Source organism: Cryptotermes secundus, unplaced genomic scaffold (genome assembly GCF_002891405.2).
Source record: "Cryptotermes secundus unplaced genomic scaffold, Csec_1.0 scaffold232, whole genome shotgun sequence".
NCBI classification, from domain to species: Eukaryota; Metazoa; Arthropoda; class Insecta; order Blattodea; family Kalotermitidae; genus Cryptotermes; species Cryptotermes secundus.
This window is the reverse complement of record NW_019733839.1, coordinates 849250-875352: the sequence shown is the minus strand read 5'-3', so window position 1 is coordinate 875352 and position 26103 is coordinate 849250. Positions and strand designations below refer to the sequence as shown.

General features: G+C 37.1%; 1 protein-coding gene and 1 long non-coding RNA gene across 8 annotated transcripts in view; one reads left to right on the top strand and one right to left on the bottom strand.

Annotated features, from left to right (window-relative positions):
* Window positions 1–223: 223 nt before the first annotated feature.
* LOC111868225 lies at window positions 224–14840 on the bottom strand. 6 transcript variants are annotated; one of them, XR_004513409.1, is made up of 8 exons: window positions 14714–14801; window positions 14305–14364; window positions 12707–12826; window positions 9957–10027; window positions 9513–9771; window positions 8182–8380; window positions 865–936; window positions 224–312 (listed from the first exon to the last, which is right to left on the bottom strand). It is a non-coding gene; the product is annotated as an uncharacterized LOC111868225 (long non-coding RNA). The 6 variants fall into 6 exon arrangements; XR_002843479.1 differs by lacking the exon at window positions 8182–8380 and having other exon boundaries at window positions 14763–14840; XR_002843478.1 differs by lacking the exon at window positions 8182–8380.
* A 269-nt stretch (window positions 14841–15109) lies between these two features.
* The window catches only part of LOC111868224 (sushi, von Willebrand factor type A, EGF and pentraxin domain-containing protein 1), a 73768-nt gene continuing 62774 nt past the window's right edge, over window positions 15110–26103 (top strand). The window contains exons 1-4 of one of the 2 annotated variants that reach the window (XM_023858674.1): window positions 15110–15210; window positions 15485–15673; window positions 17505–17693; window positions 19070–19288. In XM_023858674.1, coding sequence (XP_023714442.1) covers window positions 15117–15210; window positions 15485–15673; window positions 17505–17693; window positions 19070–19288 — 691 coding nt within the window. In that variant the 5' untranslated portion in view covers window positions 15110–15116. Of the gene's footprint in view, window positions 15211–15484; window positions 15674–17504; window positions 17698–19069; window positions 19289–26103 lie in introns of those variants that run through there. The other variant, XM_033752959.1, reaches the window with a different exon arrangement.

Genomic DNA, 26103 nt, shown 5'->3' with positions numbered 1-26103 from the left:
CCTTGGGTAGGCAAACTTATGAAGAAAGTGAGATCTCCAATAACATGATTCAGGTTCCAACTGTGTGTTGAGAAAAGAAACTAGTTAACTTCTGATGACAATGTAACAATCTACATTAGGATATGATGATGATGATGATGATGGACCCTCAAAAGGATTGATCATTTCACTGAGACTTGTATTAGCACTACAATATTCATATTTGTGTTTACAGAAGTCTTACTTATGAATACTCCAAGTCTGGCACTCCAGTGACAAGCATTTCACCGCCCTTCATGTGCAGTCTCCACATACTCTTGTGATAACCTCGAACTGAAACAATTTGCAGAATAATGTTATGCAAGTACTCTATGAAGCCCAATGAAACATCAACATAGGAATTTATATAATGACTGAATACAGAGCAAAATCTCACTCAGGAAAGAAACTTCTACGCACGCTCACTATGTTCTGCTTTGTTGCAAATACCTAATTTCAATAACTTGAATGTACTGCAAATATACAGTACATATGTAATAGGGTACTAAAAATGGTAGGATAAGTAAGCACTATGAGGTGCTGCTCTCTAGAGGAACGTTATGACCATTATTCATCACAGGAGGTAGGGCGAAGAGGAGGAGGTTGGTGGAAGCAGGGGAAAGAAGAGGTATGAAGTGGCATGAGGAAGAGCATGATGTGGTAGAAGTCAGAAGGAGAATGGGAAGGTTGGAAGTGAATGAGGAGGAAATATGGGGTGGAGGAGATAGGGTGACAAGGAGGAAGAGGGTGGAAAAGGAAGTAGGAAGAGGAGGACGTGTTTGGAGGCAGAAGGGAGAGAGAGGTTTAGCTTTCTCTACCAACAGCACAGCATGTCTGAACCATTACCTTGGCTACTTGCAGCCACGTTACAAAGTCTTTTGATTCTTCCATTTTGATGAACATTATTATGATTTCACCCTGAAACAAAGAAGAAAATATACAGACATATAAAACTTACATCTTATGAAACATTCAATTGGCCTTAAAATAATGAACATGTTGTAATGAGAAACAGACGTATGTATTTGTACAGTTTGAAGTTTTCACGGCAATGAAGATTCATTCTGTGATATGTGACACCACATTGTTTCGGCGAAACATTCTACTTCCATCCTCAGGGTTGAATATTCAAGATGAACCCTCTTCCTCCAAATCATTGATAACCACCAACATTACAAGAAAACACAGTGTCATAATACATACATCATCATGTAAGCAAATGTATTTCATAACTGGTGAAAATATCAGAGTATGGACCTTTCTAGTTGAAAGATTTTTAAAATAAATAAAACACAATAATGATTAAATATATTAGAAAAAAGAATACAAAACTGATGCAGTAAATATTGTATTGCACATATTGCAGTAAATATTGTGACGTATTGCGCTACGGAGGACATCCCCTCTTCCACCAGCGCTGATGTAACAACATCAGGCGCTGTCACTACTACTCTTTACTTTACTTTACTCTTTACTTTAATAGTCTGCATCAAAAAAGTGTTCATGCACTGAAAATGCCTAAAGAAAAGTGCAGCAGTAGATATTTAAAAATTTGGTGGGTGTCAGGTAATAGTGACTATTCAACAGACGGTGTCATCGTGTACTGTCAAGTGAGCACAAAGGAAGTAAAATGTGAAAAGAAATTTCAACTTGAACAACACTCAAGAACAACTGCACATATTGTGGCAAAAAGGGGGAAGAAGAACAGCACACCACAACAACTACTTCTTACACAGGTCAAACCCAAATCCTCTGTTAATATATTTTCAGCCGATCTTTGTAAGGCTTTAGTATGCAGCAACATTCCATGGAATAAATTATGCAATCCAGTTCTGTGATCATTTCTGGAGAAATATTGTGTAATTAAAAAAAACCTAGATGAATCAACTAGCAGAAAAAATTATCTACCTTTGCTGTATGAATCTACTCTGGAGTCAATCCATCCTGACATTGGAGGGAACTGTGTCTGGATATCGGTGGATGAGACAACCGATTTATGTGGCTGATACATAGCAAATTTCGTAGTTGGTAAGCTACATCCAGACGAACCCAGCAACCCTCATCTTCTTGCTTGCAAAGTACTGGAGAAAACCAACCATAGAACAATAGCAATATTTTTAATGATTCTCTATGACTACTATGGCCATCTGAAATTGAGAATAATTGTTGTAAGGTGCTTGTATTACTCACAGATGCAGCTTCCTATATGTTGAAAGCAGCAAAGGCCTTACAAGCATTTTATCCAAATTTTATACACGTAACCTGTTTAGGGCACGGATTACATCATATTGCAGAAAAAAATATGGGCACAGTTTCCAGCTGTTAACGATTTAATTGCAAGTGGGAAAAAACTGTTTCTGAAAGCACCAGCTCATGTCCAGTTCTACAAAGATTGCATACCTCAGGTTCCTCTGTCACCTGAACGTGTCCTAACTACGTAGGAGACATGGATATCCACAGTTTCATTTTATCAGGAGAATTTCAATCAAGTAAAAGAAGTGGTTACAAAACTTAAAGACGAGTATGCATGTGTCCGTGGAGCAAAAGTGGTGTTTGGAAGTGATACTGTTTATCAAGATGTGAATTTTATCCTTTTCTGCAGTGTCAAAAGCCATTGAGCGCTTAGAATCTTGTGGTGCACTCCTTCACGACTCACTTCAACTCGTTCAGAAAGCAACTTGTTCACTGAATTCCGCTCCAGGTGAAATTGGAGAGAAGATTAAATTCAAGTTAAAAAATGTGTTGAAATCGAACCCAGGACTAAAAAAAGACTCCATCAATTAGTCAGTACTTGAGTGGGATTAGGGTATCTTTGCCAGATGAATGTTCTGAACCTTTGGTGCCAGTGTATAAATACTGTCCAATCACGCCAGTTCATGCAGAAAGATCATTTTCAGCCTACAAACTCATTTTGACGGACAAAAGACGTAGTTTGTCTCCAGAAAACACTGAAAGACTTCTAGTTGCCTGTTGTGATGCTACTTTCTGCAGTAAATACATGTAAATAGGTGAGTCTGAATAAAGTGACCTGTTTCTTAAGTCTTATATAGTTTTATTTTTGGTGAATATTTTCCCACATATTTGTGTTTTTAGTTCACATTTTAAGCGTTTTTAGCGCATAAAGATCCGGGACCTAGTCATAACCCACAGATCTGTAATCTTCATATTTACCTCTTTTGAGAACTCCAAGCTCATACCATATAGCAAAGGTTTCCCTTATCCTTAACTGAAACCTACTTTGAATCATATGTAAAGGTTCAAGCCTATGCCTCATCCTTTTAGATATATTCCAGTTAAAGTTCCGCTAATTCTACAGTACCGAAATGTTATTTTTGTTACTTCACGTGGATCGAATGATAAGTGAGAATCAGTGTGGATCGAAACCACGCTCTGCTACCAAGAGTGAACACTGATTCTCACTTATCATTCGATCCACGTGAAGTAACAAAAATAACAGGTTATGGGCCCGGGATCATATCATTGATAAGTGAAGTGAAAAGTGTTATTTAAAAGTGATCCTTTGGACTGACGCCGCTATCAAGACAAAGAAACAAGTTTCATCATGGCCACTTGGAAGCCCTTCGCGAATAGTGATAGGCTCAAAGGACACGAAAATTATAGAGAATGGTGCTTCGATATTCAAAATATTCTAGTGATTGAAACTGTGTGGTCAGCAGTCGAAGGATATCCTGCAGAAGACACAACGCCTATATCCATCAAGAAACAAAAGGACGAGAAAGCAAGAGCCATCATTTGTCTGACATTAGAGCCCCAAGTTAAATCTTACGTCGTCCAGACAACAACAGCAAAGGAAGCCTGGGACGCGTTGGAAAGAACATTCAAAGATCAGGGAGTCAATAGTTGGATAAGTATTCTAACTGATTTGTGCTCTTTGAAACTTGAGGACTATAAAAGCATGCAGGAATATGTTAATGCCTTCATGTCAATAAATCTCAGACTAGTCTCAATGGACAAAAAAATAGATGATGAGCTATTAGCAGCATTAATGTTAAAGGGTTTAACTAAAGAGTATTATCCCATGCGTATGGCGCTTGAAAACTCCAACGTAACTCTGACTAGTGAGCTCATTAAATCTAAGCTATTGCAAGACACTGAATTTGGTAAAAATGCGAATTCAGATTCAGCCTTTCTGTCCAAAGATAAGATTAAACGTAAACCAGCAAAATGTCAAATTTGTGGTAAGCTAGGCCACATAAATAAAAACTGTTGGTTCAAAGATAAGGATAAGGCGAACAATAAGAATCATAACAATCAGCAAAGGCAAAAATTTAAGAGCAATCAGTCTTCTAACTCAGTTAATAGTACTGATAAAAATAAAGAAGGATCCGATCATAGGTCTGATGAAAATAAATGGAGAAGTAAGACCAGTAATAGATCCATGTATATGGTGTCTGTCCATCATGTTAAAGTTAAAGAGAACACTTGGGTAATAGACTCTGGTGCTTCACACCATATGACCGGAAATAAGACTATATTGCAAAATTATAAAACACATGATTCTAAGGAACATGAAGTAACCCTTGCTGATGACATGTTAACAAGTGCAGGGTTTGGTGATGTAAAACTAATGAATGACAATTATAGCCATATCTCAGATGTATTGCATGTACCGGGATTGTCTACAAATTTGTAGACAAATTTGTCTGTAAACTCAATTGTAAATAAGGATACAATTGTGTTATTCACCAAAGACTGTTGCAAGTTATATGATTCTGATGAATTTCAAGTAAGAGGCAAAGTTCTTGCTAAAGCATATCCCGAAAATGGGATTTATTGTTTAAATACCAAAGTTAACATGACCCAATCTGCAAATACAGCAACTAAAGATAAGATTAATACTAAAAAGAAAAATCACAAATGTGAAAAATCTTGTATTAATACTGTAAAGAATGAACAAGTTGCAAGTACCCAGCAAGTTGACGAGCAACTGTTGTGGCATAGGCGTTTGGGGCATTTAAATAGGATTAGCATGCGGTTATTAAAAAAAGGTTTAGCTAGTGGCATTGATTTTCAAGAACAAGAAGGTCAGTCAAAGAAATGTGTTCCAGGTCTGGAAGGCAAAATGACAAAGAAGCCTTTCCTACAATCAAAGAACAAACGGTCAAAAAGAATACTTGATCTATTGCATTTAGATCTGGTTGGGCCATTTGAAGTACCCTCTTATGGGAATGCTAAATATTTTTTGACTATTGTGGATGATCACAGTAGAAAAGTCTTCATTCGCTTCTTGAAACAAAAAGGTGACACATATGAAGCCTTTAAAGAATTTATAAAAATGATTGAGACAGAAACTGGATTGACAATAAAAACTGTTCATTCCGATAATGGTGGTGAATTTTGTGGCAAATTATTCAATGAAATGTTAAAACAAAAGGGAATCAAAAGGGAATTCTCTGTGCCGTATAACCCACAACAAAATGGAACTGCCGAAAGAGCTAATCGCAGCATTTTGGAAAAAACAAGATGTATGTTGTATGATTCCGGCAGCAACAAAAGATACTGGGCTGAAGCAGCTGNTGAAGTACCCTCTTATGGGAATGCTAAATATTTTTTGACTATTGTGGATGATCACAGTAGAAAAGTCTTCATTCGCTTCTTGAAACAAAAAGGTGACACATATGAAGCCTTTAAAGAATTTATGAAAATGACTGAGACAGAAACTGGATTGACAATAAAAACTGTTCGTTCCGATAATGGTGGTGAATTTTGTGGCAAATTATTCAATGAAATGTTAAAACAAAAGGGAATCAAAAGGGAATTCTCTGTGCCGTATAACCCACAACAAAATGGAACTGCCGAAAGAGCTAATCGCAGCATTTTGGAAAAAACAAGATGTATGTTGTATGATTCCGGCTGCAACAAAAGATACTGGGCTGAAGCAGCTCAAACAGCCGTATATCTTTTAAACAGATCACCTCACAAGAAACTAAAGAATCAATTGCCTGAAGAAATATGGACAGGAAAAAAGATTGATCTCTCCCATATAAAAATTTTCGGATGTCCAGCGTATGCTCATGTACCATCACAGAAACGCCAAAAACTGGATGCTGTGAGCAAGAAGTACATTTTTATGGGATATAGTGAGGAAAGTAAAGCTTATCGGTTATCAGATCCCCCCAATCCGTCTCAAATAATTGTGGCAGGAGATGTAGAATTTCTGGAAGAAGAAATAACAAACAAGAAAGAAAGTGAGAAAGGATTTCAGCTTAAAGATATTCTTCCAATGTCGTTAAATTTCTACCTCGACTCACATAATGAAGCAATGATTCCACATGAACAAAACCATGAAGAAGAACAAGTACAAAATGAAGGAAATGAAGTTCCATTAGAGCCAGACGGTTTACAACAATTACAAGGAAACTTGGAAGAAAGAAGATATCCACTTCGAAACAGGAAACAGAAAGAATTTCCAGATTTTGTTACCTACTCAGCCATGCATAAAGATGAGGAGTCAGAACCAGTCACATATAAAGAGGCACTGTCAAGCTCCGATAAATCTAAATGGAAAGAAGCTATTAAAAAGGAGCTAGAAGCTTTCCAAACAAATGAAGCATGGACAATAGTGGATAGACCGTCAAATAAGCCAATAGTGAAATCAAAATGGGTCTTCAAAATTAAACGAGATGCTGAAGGAAATGTCGCATGTCACAGAGCACGTTTGGTGGCGAAAGGTTGTAGCCAAACAGAAGGAATAGACTATTTTGAAACTTTCGCTCCCGTGGTGAAACATTCTTCAATGCGACTGTTATTTGCTTTAGCTGCAAAGCATGATTGGAACATTGACCACCTTGATGTCTGTACCGCATTTTTAAACGGAGATCTTGAAGAAGTTATATATATGGAACTTCCTGAAGGATATGACATTAAGGGGGAGTCTAATAAAGTTTGCAAATTACGAAAATCAGTTTACGGACTGAAACAAGCCGCTAGGTCGTGGAATAAGAAAGCAACAGAGGTTCTAAAAGGCCTAGGGTACAGGCAAACTTGTTCCGAACCATGTATTTATACCAAACAAAAGGGTAATTCAATAATTAATATAGCATTGTATGTTGACGACTTCTTCATATTTCACAATGACAATGTTGAAGTTGAGAATTTAAAAGAAAAATTGCAACAATGTTTTAAAGTAAAGGATTTGGGACCAGTTAAGAAATGTTTAGGAATGGAAGTGAAAAGAGATAGGGCAAAGAAAACTATAAAGTTGACCCAAACTCAATATTTGAACAATGTTCTTAAAAGATTTAATATTCCAAATGAGACTAAACCAGTCAGTCATCCAATGGAACCAAACAGCAAACTGAAACCATTGCCTAAATCAAGAAAATCAACTGAGAATTTAGATAAAGTGCCATATCAACAGGCTATAGGATCTTTGATGTATTTAGCCGTGTGCACGCGCCCAGATATATCCTTTGCTATGACTTACCTAAGTCAATTTAACACTTGTTACACAAGAGAACACTGGGTATTATTAAAAAGAGTTCTAAAATACCTAAACACTACAAAGGATGTAGGTATTGTATATTCCCAGAATGATGATCAATTGGAAGGTTTTTCTGATGCAGACTGGGGAGGAAATTTAGATCGTAGATCCTTTAGTGGATCTGTGTTCAAACTATCAGGAGCAGCTATCAGTTGGCGATGTAAAAAACAAAGGACTGTAGCCTTGTCAACCACAGAAGCAGAATATATGGCATTATCAGAGACCGCAAAAGAAGCCATTTTCTTAAGAAAATTCTGGTTTGAAATATGTAACAAGGAAATCACAATTCCTATTTTTTGTGATAATCGTGGTGCTTTAGCCATAGCGAAAAATCCTGTCAATAATGACCGAACAAAACATATTGACATAAGGGTTCATTTTATAAGAGAAAAGGTTGAATCAAAGGAATTATCAGTACATTACATCCCTGGAAATCAATTAGTTGCTGATGGTTGCACAAAAGGTTTAAATGTACGGAAACATACTGATTTTATTAGTGCATTTGGATTGTGCAAAGAATGATGTTTCCAAACGGTGTTCTGAATAAGTATTTAAAATACAAAACTCCCAAATTGTTTAAGGGGGAGTGTTATGTTGGCAACTCTCAGATACTGAAATATAATGTTAGAGTTGCCAACATAACACGAAATGTACTAAACCTTCTCAGATGTTGACCATTTGGATTCCAGCTCATCTTAATAGAGATCTTTTAAGGATCCATCTGAGCACTGCATGGTTTCCACTCTGTATAACAAGCTTGGATCACTGCTGGTGCGCTCATAACCCTGTTCATTCCAGGCAGAGATGTAGTAAAGTGTCTCGTCCTCCTTTAGCAGTCTCTTAGTCTGGCCAAATTAACTGCAATGTACACACTGTACCAATATTCATATCAATCTGCTTACACATTTGGCAAACATTCCATTCCTTGGATTAAAATGAAGTGCCTTGATAGAGCAAAGTCCTTGAAAAGCTGACAGTCTTATCATCTGGCCACAAAACGACTTCAACTTCTCTAACCTCTGTATTCATCACAGTACTCATACAATTTTGCAGCTGGACCTTGTCATGAACCACCTGAATCAAGTGTACAACCTCAAACCTTCTTCTTCAATTTTATGTTCCCTATATAAGTCTCCAAAGTGATGTCTTTCTTTTACTATATTTGAATGCATTCATCCATCTCACAGTGGTACATGCCCAGCCTATTTTATTCTCCTTGATCTGACACACACAGGTTGAAACTGTTCACGGTTTAATCTGGATAGGAGACAAATGATCACTATAAAACTGTATACAATGATACTTATTTACTTACTCATGGAGCTGAGCCCTTCTGAAGGAGCCGCCAATTCTGCAGCTACTCAAGAATTTCCCAGCATTTTATGGAACCCGAAGGTTGATTACTGTGTTCACAAGAGCCCTCCAATGGTCCCTATCCTGAGCCAGATCTATCCAATCCATACCATCCCATCCTATCTCTCTAAGATCCATTCTAATATTGTCCACCCACCTACGTCTTCCCTGTGGTCTCTTTCCTTCCGGCTTTCCCACCAATATCCTATACGCATTCCTCGTCTCCCCCATTCGTGCTACATGACCTGCCCACCCCATCCTCCTTGACTTGATCAATCTAATTATATTTGGAGAAGAGTACAAGTTATGAAGCTCCTCATTATGCAGTTTTCTCCAACTTCCTGTGACTTCATCTCTCTTTGGTCCAAATATTCTCAACACCCTGTTCTCAAACACCCTCAGTCTATGTTCCTCCCTTAATGTCAGAGACCAAGTTTCACAAGTATACACTGTATACAATCATACATACTTTAATTGTACAGATGTAGTCAGTTCTATAAAATGTTTCAGTCATTGAATGACCATTATCAGGTGGATACTGGAGAATAACCAGGAGTTTACTGTAGTGACAGCCCTTTCAGTTTCTACACAGCCATTACCCATTTCACTAGACACCAAAACCTGTAACAGTTCTCACCTGAAGAAGTCTGGAGACACATCCAGATCTTCTTCCACAATAATTATGTATTTGGCATTGGGAAATATGTTGAATGTTGCTGTCAGAGAAGCCTTGTAGTACTGAGATATTCTGGCATTCTTAACTCCAATTGGTGTGCTGAATTCCTCGCAGTCCAAAGAGTTTTGTCACCTCAAGCGGTTCCTCAAAGTAGCCATCAATAAAGACTGTTATCATCTCTGGATTTGCTCCATGTACAGAGAGAAGAGACCTCAGCATCCTGCACAGACAATAAGGCACTGAGAATTATATCAGAGTATTTATAAATCTGATGTTCTTAGGAGTGCATGGGGGAAGAATGAAAGTGTAAATTAATCAAATGTAGAGACAATCCTACCAGCTTTTCTGATAATTTAGGTTCTGTTTTACAGTCAAGCGGCCTGAAACTCAGTGCTTTAGTATTACCTGTACAAGTAATGAGGCCTGTTGACTGAAATGACAGCCACTGGTACATCATGAACCTTATTATTCACCAGCTAAACGAAAAGAAAAAGAAGAAATTAATTATAAGTATTTTGTTATTAATTTATTGCCAAATTTCTGCTGATAAAATGAAATATGAGATGGCTTGTGAAATACACTTGCAAAAAACAATATGTTGGTTGAGAGGCACATAGGAAATGTAGGTACATACATTATGAGCTCTTATGACACTAAATTTCTTTGCTTGACTCTTGAGAGTTCCTAGACTTGGGAAAAACATATTGAAGAGGTTATAAATAAATTAAGCTCAGCCTGCTACATGATAAGGAACATAAAACCACTTTTGTCTATAAATACCTTGAAAATTATTTATTATTCTTACTTCCATTCTGTCATGACTTATGGCTTGATTCACTGGGGAAGCTCATCACATGCTGAAATGGTTTTTAGATGCAGAAGAGAGTTACATGACTGATGATGGGTCGTGGTTACAGGGAACCATGTAGAGATCTCTTCAAGGAAATAAATATACTGCCTTTAAAATCACAGTATATATCTTCACTAATGTAATAAAAAACAGATATAAATTTGTTACAAATAAGAATTATTATGAAGTAAAAACGTGACAAAATATCAATTTACATATAAACCAGGTTAACTTGGCCATATATGGTAAAGGAGTATATCACATGGCAGTACAGGTTTTTAATGGACTTCCTTATAACCTCAAAGAAATCTCTAATAATCCAAAAGAGTTTAAAGTTAATTTAAAGGACTTTCTATACTCAAATTCTTTCTATATATTGGAGGAATTCTTTAAAAGATCATTGTATTATATCTGCAACAGCTGAGTATTATTGATTATACTGTTATATAGGGATGATTTTACGCATATGCACATACACTCAACTCTCAATTATCCTGGATAATGGTGGGGATGGAAATCACTATTAATCGAAAACCCGGTTGTGACAAATTTTATTAAAAGTAGTACTGTAATACCGTACCTTCATAATACTATAGGCCTACCTGTATTTAAATTTATTCAACCTCATTTTTATGCCATCTCATGGCCTATTTAATACTTTTTTTTTACATTACACTGAAGTATGAATTAGTTATTTCAATCACAGTGCTCAACAACATCCAACACTTTTTACGAATATTCACACTTACCACGTAAAAGAAATTAATACTGTCGTTTGCTTTTTTGCGGCATTTTCCTTTTTACGGATATCCGTACGAAGCCTACGTAATATTAGCTTGTCACTTAATAAACTGTTCTCTTCACTCTCAAGATAGTCTAGTAAGGATTCCAAATGATTAAGAGCAGCATCATGTGATATTTTCTTACTAGCAGCACTGTCCACCTATTCCTCATTCTCACTTTCTTCCCACTCTTCTGGCTGCACCCCCACTGTTCCCTGTGCCCTTAGTTGATTAAACCAGATCAGCATTGCTTTGTCGAGATCATCATATGTTAATTTTTTCATGGTTTTTCTCTCCTTCATTCCGCTTGAATTAGAAGACGAAGCAAAGGAAATTAATTGATTCTTTTGTGTTTTCAAATCATGAACAGTTTGTTCTCCAATACCATACTGCATTGCTAATTGTTTAACTACACCTCTTTTTCCCAACTGATTGATAATTTCAAGTTTCTGTTGAATACTTAACACAATACGCTTCCTTTTACGCCCTGACATTTTGCTAACGCACTTGAGGATCTATACAAAGAGACTAACTGGGGCGGTGTATCTGTCCTTGAAACTTTTCACAAATCCTTGTATTCTTTCACCCCTACCCTAGAACACAGTGTTAGCATAACGGGACCAAAGAATGCAGAGCTCAGTTCACACTAGTGCGAAAATAGTGTTACAACTCACCATGTGAAACAAAAGTGAATGAATATTAAACAACATATAAGCCTCAAAAAAGCCCCGGTTAAGCCACAATCTGGTTTATCCGCCCCCAGATAATCGAGAGTTGAGTGTATTTATATTTGATGGAATGCATTTGTAGTTATCGCTTTGCTGCTATTTACTTGGTTTTTATTACTAGAGTACTATTATGTTCATACTACACTAACTTAAGAATTGTTTTAATCATATTAAATAAACTGCATGTTTATGCTTACTTTATTATGTACTTACTGATGCGTATGACTATACGTACATTGTACTGCTTTATTTGTGACTATTTCCACATCCTATTAAATTCTTTTCTGTATGGATTTATGAAAACGAATAAATAAATGAATGAATGAATTACTGACAATACCAGAATTAAAATAAATATTTCTTATTTCCCTTAATTGCATTATCATAGCTATATAAATTATTTTTGGGTTTGTAAGGAATTTTTAGTATTCATAAATTTCAAGTAATGAAGTGTCACAATGGAATTAATCATATTCCTAAGCATCTTGAAATACTTAAAAACAAATATTTGAAATATAAAATAATTCTCATTCAACACACAAACTGAGTGCAAATATTGAGATTTCCAAAACTATAAAATAATTACAAATCACATAAGTCAAGAAAAAGGGAAGGATCATTGAAGAAACAACTGGATGAAGGAAACCAGAACAATGATGTGATGGTGGCAGTGGTGTTGGCGGTGGGAGATATCTATAAAGTAAAGTATACTGAACTCTTCTGATGGAATTGTAGGCATGATCTGACACAATAATTATTAATCTAAAAAACAACATACATTTTTTTGCTACTCACTGGTTTAGGGTTAAACAACAATGGCACAGGATCCATGCAGCTGCAGATGCTGCTCGATATGATTACAAAATTCTATTCTTCACCTATTCTCTTCTGTGTCCGCCCAATCACACTCACTTTCTGTAATGATATATGTTTACATTTGCATGTCTTATCAATTATCCATATAGATTACAAAAAATTAACCAATAATATGGGTCTCCATAGTAACAGCATACAATAGTACCAAATAGTAAGTAGTCAAACTTAAGGAGCAGTGATAGGTAACAGTACATACTAGTGTTGCGGTAGCATAGTTAGTTGAGGGGCTATCCTACAAGCCAGAAGGTCACGGGTTCAAGTCCCGATGAGGTCACTGGATTTTTTTCAATTGATCTAATACTTCCAGCCCCACTATGGCCCCGGGGTTCATTCAGCCCCTTAACAGAAACGAGTACCAGGAATTAATTAAATAAGTTTCCTGGGGAGCAAAGCACGGCCAGCACGTAAGGCTGACAATCTTACCGCCATCTTTGAGCCGACTGTCTACATAATGTGCGATCCTGCCCCTGCAAGTGAAAATAACTCTGATACTGGAGATCCCTACCATAATTTGAGCCTTAAGGTGAAGTTTAGCATTTGGAGGTAAATTATTCTAACATTCAATGACCTCAGGGCATGTTTTTTCATATCATTTTTGAAAACTGCAAGATTATCCTGATCCTCTGTTCACCCATAATCATGACCTGCTTTTATTATCAACTGTCATATCTCAAAAATGGATTTTATGAAGACACTACGCTTAACACAAAATATAAATAATATTAATGGCTGAAACTCTCATTGCAACAGTTTCTTATCTGGTCAGAATTTATCACTATATTAATACATTTTACATGGAACTCACACAGAATCTGCATCATTATATGTGCATCCACAATTTTCAATAACATGCGAGTCTTCTGTTCAGTGAGGGTTTATAAATAATTTTAGTGAAATGTTAGTTTCGTACAACTGTTTAGTTTGGTAGGTACAAGGTGGGCTCATGGGCAGAACGGCCATGGAATGCCCCCAAAACTCAACAAATTGGTAAGATACTACAAATGCAGTCAGTCCATACCAAAGGATAGCAGAAATCCAGAAATCATGTGACCAGGTAATCCCTGTTCCATTAAGTCTTATAGATTAACAGACTAAAAGAATGGATAAGTCTACGCTATTAACTAAAATTGCCAAAAGAAAATTTAGCTTCACTGTATAATTACTAAAAGTGCTAAAACCCTAATATTGTATTTATGTATACTGTTGTATTAATATATCTTTTGTATATATATACACTTGCATCTTAAATACAACTTATTATCTAGTCACCCTAGAGGAAATATGTGTGTACTAAAAAAACTAATATACATTCATGTACTGGCACATTTCATAGAACTATGTACTGAAACTCGATACTGCTTTAGCCTCCGATATTTATTTTCCATTCCATGCTTTAACCTCCACTGCTCACAGTCAAGACACACTGATTACAATCTGATCATTCTTGCAAGTAAACAGGGCCAAAATTCGGTTAGCTTTGAAAGAACTGTCACACAATCATAGTAACTCAAACATACTTGCTCTTGGTTTTCTTCAATAATACGTTCGTTAGGAACATGTTTTGGTTCACAATCTACCTGCAAAGAAAAAAGAATTCGTTAGCGAATAATCCATCTAATTTATTCTTCAGGATTTATTGTCAGGTTTAATTGGGTTGTCATGCGTTTATGTTGACACCTAGAATGCTCCGGCAACTAATCTGCTGATAATAACAGTTTGAAAGAGGGTAAACTTGCATTTTGCTTGACCTGAAATTATCAAATATTTAGGTTATGTGGAATTACTGTTGCGAATTTCAGATTTAGTAGAATTAAAATTAGAAATTAGTCCGTGTGCTGATTGTGTACACAATTTAAAACTCAGGCCAGCGACATTCTAAATATTTTTATTAATAACAAAATACGCGTGGCCCAATAATACACGCACTTTAACCTTAAACCACTGTAGAACATTGCAGAATGCCAAACAAGCCTACCCGTTCGGCAACAGTGTTGATTTTACACGAGAATTAGACACAGGAAACTGAATTTGGCTCGAACATTATGTGGTTGAAGATTTCTTGGGGGAGGTGTTTAAATTAATGAAGTATTTACAACATTTTTATATGCTTGTATTAAATACGACACTCAACCGCGTAGTTATTAACGTTATCAGTTGGCAGTCATGGTCATGGTCGTCATGGTGGTCATGGTGCTCTAAGGCCAGGGTTATGAAGATGTTAATGCGAAATTCTTCACGAAAATTGTGAAGGCCATTTGGCACGGAATTGTTGGGTTTCTTGTCGGAATAGATTAGCTGAGTGTATTTCTATTAATACAGGAGTTCAAATATGTTTGCTATGAATTATACAGAGTCATTCTTTCTCTTTCTTGTACTCTGGAGTGAATTATCTGCCTCAGAGTTCATGAAGAATAGAACTGAAGGTAACAGTAAGCAAGTGCTGTTATACTTAAAAATTGTAATATATGTTGTGTCAGAATATTTAATTAAACTGTAGAATTAAATCTAGTATACGGAAATAGGCACACTGGCTGGTGTCCAACTCTTTTGTAGGCATGTTTTCGTTAATGTAAACCCAAGGTTAGTTTTTGAGAAATCGTTTTGAAAAGTAGCTTCTAATGTTGGGGGTGGGGCTGGATGGAGGAACTTGTTCCGCAGGTGCCTTCGCAAACTGTAATTCCACCAAATTGTTTACAGTAATTCCTATAAGCCGATGTCCAGAGTTTGGCGATCCTGGAAAGGGAGTAATAACCGAAGTACTTGTTGTTGGAGACAAGGAGGTCCTGCATGTGGAATGTGAACCCGGCCATGACCTGATGGGACCACCAAAGATTTTATGTGTTGATGGTCACTGGGAACATGTGCAGAAACCACAATGCTCAAAAAAGACACACTGTAATTGTTCAGCTGTGTAAGTTTACTGTTTAACAGAATCAGTTGTTGGCTCTTTGTTATGATACCAGGTTCAGAATTATGTTAACCTATTACAGCACAGTTTATACTGTATATATTGCCTGTTTTAACATTAAAATGCTCTGCAGAATGCCTTCATGTGTCTTTGTATACCTTTCAGAACACCATACAGCTATTTTCTGAAGTACCATTAACCAGTTTGTCTTTATAATGGAGACAGTTTGTTTCCTGTGAGGTAGATCTGGAGTTTTAAGATTAATTTTTGGCCTCAGTTAAATTATGGTACTTACAGTCAGTTCATATGCTCTTCATGAACATAAGTGGTGTTTAAACTGTATTGGGGGGGCCATGAAATGGAAGGTACTTTTGTCTGCATATTCAGAATTTTTACTGTCTTACAGTAATGTTCATTAAAAATCAATTTTTACACATATCTCTTGTCAGCAATCTATTCTTAACATCCATTATGAGATTTTTCACCCGAGTTGCAATTCCTGCACTTTATAGTTACAGAACATGTTGTCATTGCTTCATTATGTTGTTCAGGAGTGAAAGTCATGTTACATGAGGTACTTACTGCCAAATATTTATGGTACATGATCATTTAGAGGTTCACAGTATTCACTGTTTGAAAGAGAGGAATTGTGGAAAATATGTTTTAAAGCTAATGTTTGAAATGTTCATCCCACCTTCTAAGTTTTTTGAATTTGTAATTGGACACAATTTACAAGCGGAACAAATATTACGGATCAGGGCCTACATGGGTTACCCTGCCTCCATACCTAAATGCTGTGTGACCCATGTACAAGTCACACAGTCATCAAACAACTTGCCAGTGGTTTGGCCTGTCTTAACTGTGTCTGAAGAATGAGAGTTTCATCTTTCCACCTGAATATTTCAGAGTGTCCAGTAGCGGTGTTAGTGACATTTGTGTTTCAGTATGCTCATTTTCATAGAAATTTGCAGTCAACCTCGGTTGTAGTGACACCTTGGCTATAGCATCTGCTGAGTGGTACTAATTATATTTCCATATAGCGCATACATTTCTGCCTCTCTTATGAAGACATACATGGAATAACCAGTTTGTTTATAGTGACATCTGACACTCTGTTCATACTCCACTCCTCTGCATGGACATTAAAAAATCTGATGAAAGTTCCTCCTACCCTTTTGTCAATGACCCTTTTTAAGCAATGCTGAGTCACCTTTATTACTGTAACTTCTTAGTACCTTCAGAAGATGTATGGGAAAAGTAGCTTCAGTAACAAACAGGCTTCAAGAAATATGTACATATTTTTTAAATTCCACTTTTTTATGTACTGTAAGCTCTAGTTTACATTTAAAGTGAATTTTCATGATGTACAAAATTATCCTATATATTTCTTCATGAAGCGTGATTTAATCCCTTCAGTCATTTATAATGACATAATTCCTCCAATCTCTTGCATAATGTTATAACTGATTCTGACTATCTCTTGCTATGAAATTGAAACATATAAACGCATGGTTGTACAAAGAAAATTCAAGGACTAATTTCATAATTTATTGTTTTTTTTACTATAGCATTTTGAATGAATATTGAGACCTGACACATTTCATTGTGCATGCATCTTATATTTAAATAGTGTTAATTGTAGCTATTTAAGCATTCTGTCAAAATTGGTAAGCAGATTTCCTTAAAAGTTAAAGTTGGGGGGGACACAGACAGGATGATGTGCTCATAAGCCTTCTTTTTTCTTAAGAAGGAAAGGACACTAATGATGCTCCAATATAGAATTTGTGTCTTCTATTCAAAATGTTACAGGCTGCCCTTCACCTCCATTCTTGCGTAATGCAGAAGTTCGCTTTGAAGGAATGCAGGACAGTGAAAAAACCTACCGTCAAGGCTCACGTGCCACTTACAATTGTGGTGAAGGATTTCACTTGTCCCCACCTTCAAGTAAGATTCGTATCTGCAAGGATGGGTACTGGACAGGTCCACAAGGTCGATGTAGTGAGTATGTGTCTCTTAGTTTTTTCACTCAGCGTGCAAGTGTTATCTCTTAACATATGTTTCCCTGAATGATGTCACTGGATGCTTAATGAGAAGAATCATGAAATTTCAGCAGGTTTTCTTGTGCGTTTTCTTTCATGATTCATATTGTGCTTCATGCAGTCCACACACTGGCACCAAGAACTTAAGATACCATCCATGAAATACACATCTCTGCAAAAAAAAAAAAAAAAGCAGAATACAAGGCAGAAGAATGCCATGACACACGATACTTCATTTTACATGATTTATACAATTTTTAAGATTATATTTATATTAAATTTTAACAAGCACCAAATTGGTTTAAATAATACATTTTTCACATGTACAGATTTCAGGGGTTATATGGCACTAAAATAAAATGTAACAATTTACGTGAATCAGCATATTCCTGATGATACCTGTGTGGCCAAAATATGTTGTTGAATTTACAGGAAAACATTGACTAAATGGGGATTCAGCCAACAACTCATAACACTGCCTGCATTGAAGACTGCGCATGCATGAATGTGCGTGCTTCTAGGGGCAGGACTGACTTCTACACGAGGATAATTATATTAATATTGAAGCCAACTGGGTTACACACATGCACTGACACAGTAATTGGATGCGGCATTGTTTAAAATATGACACTTAGAGCACATCATATTTAAAGACAAGGAAATTGAAGGGTATTATTGAAGACATACTTTATCAACATAAATTGTTGTTCCAGTGTCTTCTGAAACTAGAAAAGGTGTAGGAAGATTGAGATGCTGTGCTGTAGACCACACAGAAAGTCTCTCGTAAAAGTTTATAATAATATATAATTATAAACTAAATTTTATATTGAAGATGTGATGCCTTTCAGTCTGGTAGATGTGTACTGGCCTTCCTGTAAAAAATCAGTAAATATCTACTGGACTGCATGGTACCACTGTGGGAACCTCAAATGTAATATGAATTTCATATTCTCTAATTGGTAATTAGCTGATGAAATCATATGTTTCTTGACAAATTCATGAATGAAAGATGATAATTAGTGATTACTGAATGACTTTTCTGATTAATAATGTAACTATTAAAGTCATATGGTTTTGCATTTACCAGTGACTGTGTACCCTAACATTTGTTACAAATATAGAAAGTTTAGTCTCTTTGACTGTATGTAGAATCATTCATGACATTAGCTTTATTAAGAAATAGAACAAAGTTCCTTTTATTTTGTGATAGTTTGATAGCAACATAGTAATATGCTCTCTTAGTTACTAATGAGCTTTGTCATCTCATGTTATTATTTGAATCATAATTTATTAGTATTAAGGGAAACATTACTCTTTATGGTACTTGTGTTGCAGTCGCAAATGGTTGTCAGATGCCACCTGAAATAGCATATGGCTACTATGTTTTGGAATCTGCTCGAGAAGATGATTCTATGGCCCATGTAAGTGTGGGTCAGCGGGCTCATTACAACTGTAACCTTGGTTATATCCTGACTGGACCAGCCAGTCTTCAGTGCTTGGATTCTGGTGACTGGTCCCCTCGCTTACCCCCTCATTGCACTCCAGCTAACTCAGGTAGGAAGATTGTCTCTTGTACTATGACTAGAACCGTATAATTATTTAAGGACAAAATGAGATTATTGTGCAGCCTCCATGAACTAATAACGTGGTGCACACTTGAAACTAATTGTAGGATAAGACAGCTGTACTGACTGTGGTTCAACATCAGTGGAGTGCGGTACTATCTTGGTAAGGGAACTAGTGGTATCTAATAAATGAACTGATAGCAATCAACTCACCAGAATTTATGTCACTTATTGAGTCAGTAAGGTCATTTGTATTCTGTTCGATAAACCTGTAAATACTGTACTGTTCTCAAGGTCAACATTGAGTTTATGATCATATTTCCTCAATAAGTGAACTAATTCCACATAATTACCTCTGTCGATAGAATCCACGCTTTCGCCATGACCACAGAGGGCAAGTCGCCTCCTTCCTAAATGTCAGATTATATCAATCAAGCCTTTCATTATTTCTCTATTTTCTTTCACGTTTTCATTATGCTGTAGTATTGTCAGGTGCTTTTGATTGTCAAGTTGATAGTCAATTCGAGATTTCGTGAACATAACAAGTTGCACTGTTGAAATAATGCGAGTCTGAGAGTTCTCATGTCATTCCAGTGCTTTATGAAGGTTGTTGATATCACCAAACCCAGTCTTGTTCCATACTTTTTTTTTCATTGAGAAACAATAGGCATGCCAACAAAAAATGTTCCTATATTACAGCAACTGGACAGATTGTAGGTGCACGTTTAGCTGGAGCCCCTCTGACAAAAACTGTGACATTATTAGGTGTGTTGAGCGCGACAGTTTCTAAGGTTATGTTGGCATACACTAATCAAGGGAAGATGACATCAGCCAAGAGGAACAGTGGGTGAGAATCAACACTAACAGACAGAAACCATCACACGTTGAGAAGGACTGTTTAAAAAAAAATCACAACTACAGCAGAACCAAATACTCATCTTGAAGACCCTGCTTCCAGAAGAACTGTCTGACGTGAGATTCACAAATCCAACATCTACAGTAGGGCTGCAATTGCTGAACCTCTGATTACTGAAAATAATGCTCAGATGCATAAGTAGTGGTGTTACAACCATAGAATCTGGACATCAGACAACTGGAAACATGAGCATGATATAGTCAGATGAGTCATCCTTCATGTTGTTCCCTACATCAGGAAGAGTTTACTTTTGGAGAACACCCAAGGAAGCCTACAATCCAGAATGGCTGGTTTGGTTCCAGCAGTGGAATATGGGGGAGGTTCTGTGATGGTTTGGGCAACAATTTTTATTTTTGTTACTTCTGCATGGATCAAATGCTAAGTAAGAATCAGTGTTCAGTCTAACCCTGCTTTATTAAGACTAACTTTTGATACACAAAAATCTTTTTATATGTCCATGATTTTTATATGTATTCACACACATAACAATGGTAACACACAACAATAGAGAGATTCTGTTTTTATACACATAACCGTAGTAAAACATAACGGTAGAGAAATTAGGAATAGCGCATGTAGCGCAGTCTATTATTAAAAATTATTTACTACAACGTTGCCAACTCTGGCATTGTATGTTAACATTAGAGAGTGGCCAACATAACATAACATAAGTAGTGGTGTTACATCCATAGAATCTGGACATCAGACAACTGGAAACATGAGCATGATATTCTCAGATGAGTCATCCTTCACGCTGTTCCCTACATCAGGAAGAGTTTACTTCTGGAGAACACCCAAGGAAGCCTACAGTCTGGCATGGCTGGTTTGGTTTCAGCAGTGGAATATGGGGGAGGTTCTGTGATGGTTTGGGCAACAATATTGTGGTACAGTGTTCTGCTGGTCCCATTATTACCCTTCATGGCTGAACTACTGCAAGGAAATACATGGACAGGTTGGGTAATTAGATGTATCCCATGATTCACATGTTCCCAAACAATGCCACAGTTTTCCAAGATGACACTGCCCCCATTCACACGGCTCATACTGTTCAGTTGTAGTTTGAAGTGCATGAAGGTGAGCTTCAGCATCTTCCCTGGCCAGCACAGTTACCATATTCCAACATCATTGAACTACTCTGGTCAGTTTTGGAAAGTAGAGTGAGGTACAGATTCCTACCTCCAACATCTCTAAAGCGACTTGAAGCTGTTCTTCAAGAAGAATGGTGTGAACTTGCTCTAGAGACTGTTCAAAACTTGTACAAGTTCATTCCAAGAAGGAATGTTTGATTAAACACCATATTAATAAAGAAATGTGTACAGTATCTGTAGTGTTTCCATTTTTTCTAACACCTGTATATCACACCAGCTCAGTTTTAGTGTCTTATTTTCAAGGCCCATGAGAATCCCTTTATGATTTTCTCTGACAGTTCCACATCAGTTGATAGCACTTGTGTGCAGGTCATAAAATAAATGTGGAGAACAGATGGAACTGTCCTCCCCCTTCCACTTCCTNTTAATAAAGGGTTAGAGCATGAATCCGGTTTCTTTATTGCCACACCTTGTATGTTGCAATTTTCCTGTCTGTTCCCAGAGATATTTTAAGTACAACCAGTCTCGTTGCATAGTGTGTAAATATATTGAAGCATTTATGTTTTTTTTATAGTGCTACTTAAAAATAAGTCTCTTTTGAAGAAACAGTAACTTTTCCACAGTTAACTGTTGAGATGGTAAATTGTCATTCAGATTACGTAAGGGAGGTCTAATTTTCCAGAGACTGTCAGTGCTGTTGTGAGCATTGTCTGGTTGATTGTTATTATTCCAAAAATGTAGAGCCCTCAGAATATGAAACAATTAGTTGCATTTCATTATGTTACAATAAAATGGTGTATATAATGGTATATTGAAAGATTGGACCAGTGATCTTTCAGTACCCCTGATGTCGTAACCCATTACTTATTATTGTTGCTACAAATACATTTATGCAGTCGGAAAGTGGTCAGTATCCATCATAATTATTATTTCTAAATATTTGTTATCCTTTAACGTCGAAAGTGCCCCATTTGTGCCAGTGATGAGTGTAGTTGTCGTGGCCAAAGTACCAATCGGGCATTTAAACTCTGCTAGTGGAAGCGCGCACACACACCGCTAGAGAAGCGCATGCACAGTCCTAAATATTTATTTTTATATGTAGAAATTACCAGACAGACTTGAGTAAAACCCTAATAGAGGAATTAAAATGATACCTATGTGAACAACAGCAAAAAAGAATATGCGTATGAGTTATGCCCAAACTCATCCAGGAGCCAGTACTTTTATTGCAGATTCTGCAGATTAATGCGTTAAAAATATATAGTAAAATTCGATGTACATACCTTTTTTGTTGTTATCTGCTTGATGTATACTATATAGGCTGAAATGAAACTACAGAATTTGATGTCACTATTTTATGATAACAGGGTCTGCTAAAATTTGTGAAGTGTTACCAACAGAAATGAGTTTATAATGCAGAACAACTCTGTGAAGAACTGGGAAAATATTTTTGCAGTACGTATCAAAATTAAGAGAAAAAAATTGAAAAAGGGGTATAATTCTTTGTATAAAAATTTTCAAATCTTCCATTATAATATGCTACCCTATGTTCTTTGCTGATACAAACAAAGTTAATTCCATCCATTTATCTTAAAAATTATGTTAGATACAGCATTTTTAAACACAATGCTTAAAATTGTTTAAGCCCCCTAACAGGAACGGACATTTAAACGCAGAGTAACAACGGGCTTTTAAACGCGCGCCAGCAGCAGGCATTTAAATAAACTCCAGCCAGCTGAAGCTTAGTAGCATTTCAAAAGTCCGGCTTTTAAAGGTTATAGTATTTATTAGCTTCTGCTATCAGTAGTTAAATCACTTCATAAAAAATATTAGAAAGATTGTAATTAATGTAGAATCTTTCTCCACATGGGGTGCTTTTTGTATGCTTAGTTTGCTAAGATTTCCAGTGGAAGGATGGTCTCCATCAAAATTCCAATGGGGTAGTTGTCTTGACCAAATTTTACTTTGGCATCCACTCATATTATTGCCGCCACCCACTGCTGCATTATCTTCTTTAAGCTGACTTTCACTATAAGATGAGATTGCTTTATTAGTCCCTTTTAAAAATTAACCAACTTTCAATATTATCTATATTTCTCAAAATTTGTGTCAGTATAACAGGAAAGCAGTTATGCTCTCTTGAGACCAGTACAGTATATCGNGGGAGAGTTAAGATCTCTAGCCTCTTGAAGATATTTTTACATGATTCTCTTGGTTTAACACCAGCCATTATTCTAACCATTTTCTTTTGTAAGATGAATATCTTCTGGCTGTAAGAAGGTTTCAGGCCCTTAAGGTGTAGAAATTATATAAAATGTCATTTGGAAATATCAGAAAACAGTTACCAATGAGCCTGAATGACATCTGTGAAATGTTTTTCTATTAATGTTTATTTTTGAAATTTAATTTGTCTTCTTTAGGGTTAACAGCAGTTCAACATCTTTGTTATCAGCCTGTTCTTCTGTAGCACCCCAGAAAGTTTCATGGCCAACTGGGGAGTTGCTGCCCCCACTTTAGAAACTGTAGTATATCATTCTTGCCTACTAGTGTGAAAAGCTACACAGATATTTGAAACATCTGATGACAGCTGACCTCCCACTTTAACTATTTATCGTCACCATCTCTGAATCGAAATACATGAAAAAGTTGATTTATTTATTGCTGTATAGTCAACCCTTGTCCAACACAAATTTGATTTTACACACAAAAACAAATGTGAATAATCATTTTCTGAAAGCAGAGGACTTGAATGTACATAGTCTGGCAAGCATGCTTTAACTCATTATTTCTTCTCTGATCTCTTGATGATTCCTGATTCTCTGTCTCTCACAGCAACTTTTTCTCAGTCTCACATCTGTTGCTACCATGTTAAGTTCAGTGAAGTTGTGTCTGGTTTTCGGAGTTTATTGCTGTTGTTTTTCAGTTGAAGTATGCTTAGAAAGCTATATGATATCTGACTTTAAAACATCTCAAAATGGCAGTGAAGTGAATGAACTGCCATGTTCACATATCTCCATATAACCCATAAGATATGAAGTTTGTCCAATGCAAATTTGTCTGATATACATGTATTGTTCTCAAGGAACCTAACTATACCATCAAATGATGGTTTACTATATTTCTTTAGACTTGCTGCAGACTCTTACAGATCCTGATGTAAGAAAGCTAACAAAGCTGTCTCAGATGTGACAAAGCCTTGAAGGTGTTGAATTGCATGATAATGAGATTGAAGCTCAATCCTTCGGGAGTAACAGTGGTTCTTTTGGGGTTGAGGATCAGAATAAGTCACTGCAGGAAAGCATGATGGTAGTCTGTGTATGTCAGTGGACATAGCACCTATAGGTTATTTTGAAATAAGGGGGCATTTCAGTGTTGTTGCTTACAGAGGTAGAGGATGGCACTTTCATGTTAGACATGTCTCTTTTCTTTTTCTCTTTTCACACATAGCACTGTGCAACAGAGCTTGCGCATGTCAATTGGAACCGTTCTGAATATTCCCCCAGGCTTCTCTGGTCACGCCTGGCTTACAAACTTCAATATTGTAGCATGTACAGCCGTTGCTGTGCAGTAGGAAAATAAAGAACGGTGTTATGCAACCCGTTTCTAGGGAACGGATNCCGTTTTTCTGTGTTTGTCTACAGGTAGAGGCCTTGCGACGAGCTGATCACCGCCCAAGGAGTCCTACCATATGTGTAAGATCTAGAAAAACCGAAGTGAACTGAGAAGTTCATGGAGGTAGGCCTAGGCCCACTGTGGCTTAAGTGCCGGGGGGGGGGGTAGCTATGACGAGTCAGTCAATAGTTTTCACGAGAATGATAGACATACCTTAGGCTTGGATGCTTCCCGTGACCGGACATGTGTCATTGGTCTATATTCCATACAATCCTCTGTTAGGCTCTTAGCGATAATGTTTTTCAGGGAGAAGATCGTACGCTTTACCTGAGCCTTGTATTGTCTCCATGGCTGCACTATTGCCATTAGCGTCAGCATTTGGCATTTGATGCTGTCTTCCGTCATGCTAGGAGGGTATTATGATGGCCCGTTGTTAGTAGCCAGATGCGGAGCTAAACCTACCAGGAGGGGTCTTAACGTAAATGCATTTGTCCCTTATTGGAAACATGAAAAGGTTTGTTGATAAACATTTCGCCGCCTAACTAAATGCAGGACAGGCGGCCAGTATTAGACCTGGCTATCAACCTTTATCAACCTCTTAGGGTCTATGATGTCGAGTTGCCTGGATGTAATACAAGAAGTCTCGGCTGAATGTAGTTGGGATATACGTAGCTGAATACAAGTGGATGCCACTGGAGTCGGATACAGTGAGTTAGTTGGAATCAGATNGCGGTGCACTTACAAGACGTCCTTGTCGTACTGCAGCTAGCGATCGACTCTTCAGTGATTTAATTGGAGATTTGAATATAGTTACGAGAGTCGCACTGGTAAATCGAGAGTCGTAAGGGTGGGTATCGATTGCGCGCTGCTTCCGCTTGCAGCTGTTCGTGCGCGGAAAACTCGTTCGTTTGTTCATCGTGTTCGTGCCCAGCATCGAAGTACGGCCGCCGCGTGCGGCTGTTGATCGACGCTGTTCCTCAGTTCTCAGACCGTCTCTACTGAAAGAGCACAGCACATTGAAAGCCCGATTTGGCTCGACACGCGCCAAGTTCGCACGCAGCAGTGTTCGTTCTGTCGCTCGCGGCAACATGGTATCGACTTTGCGAGGCAAAGCAATGAACATTGCCGCGCGCAATGGATATCCGGTTTAAGGTGACGACAGTTGAACGGTCACCCGGTTAGAGAATA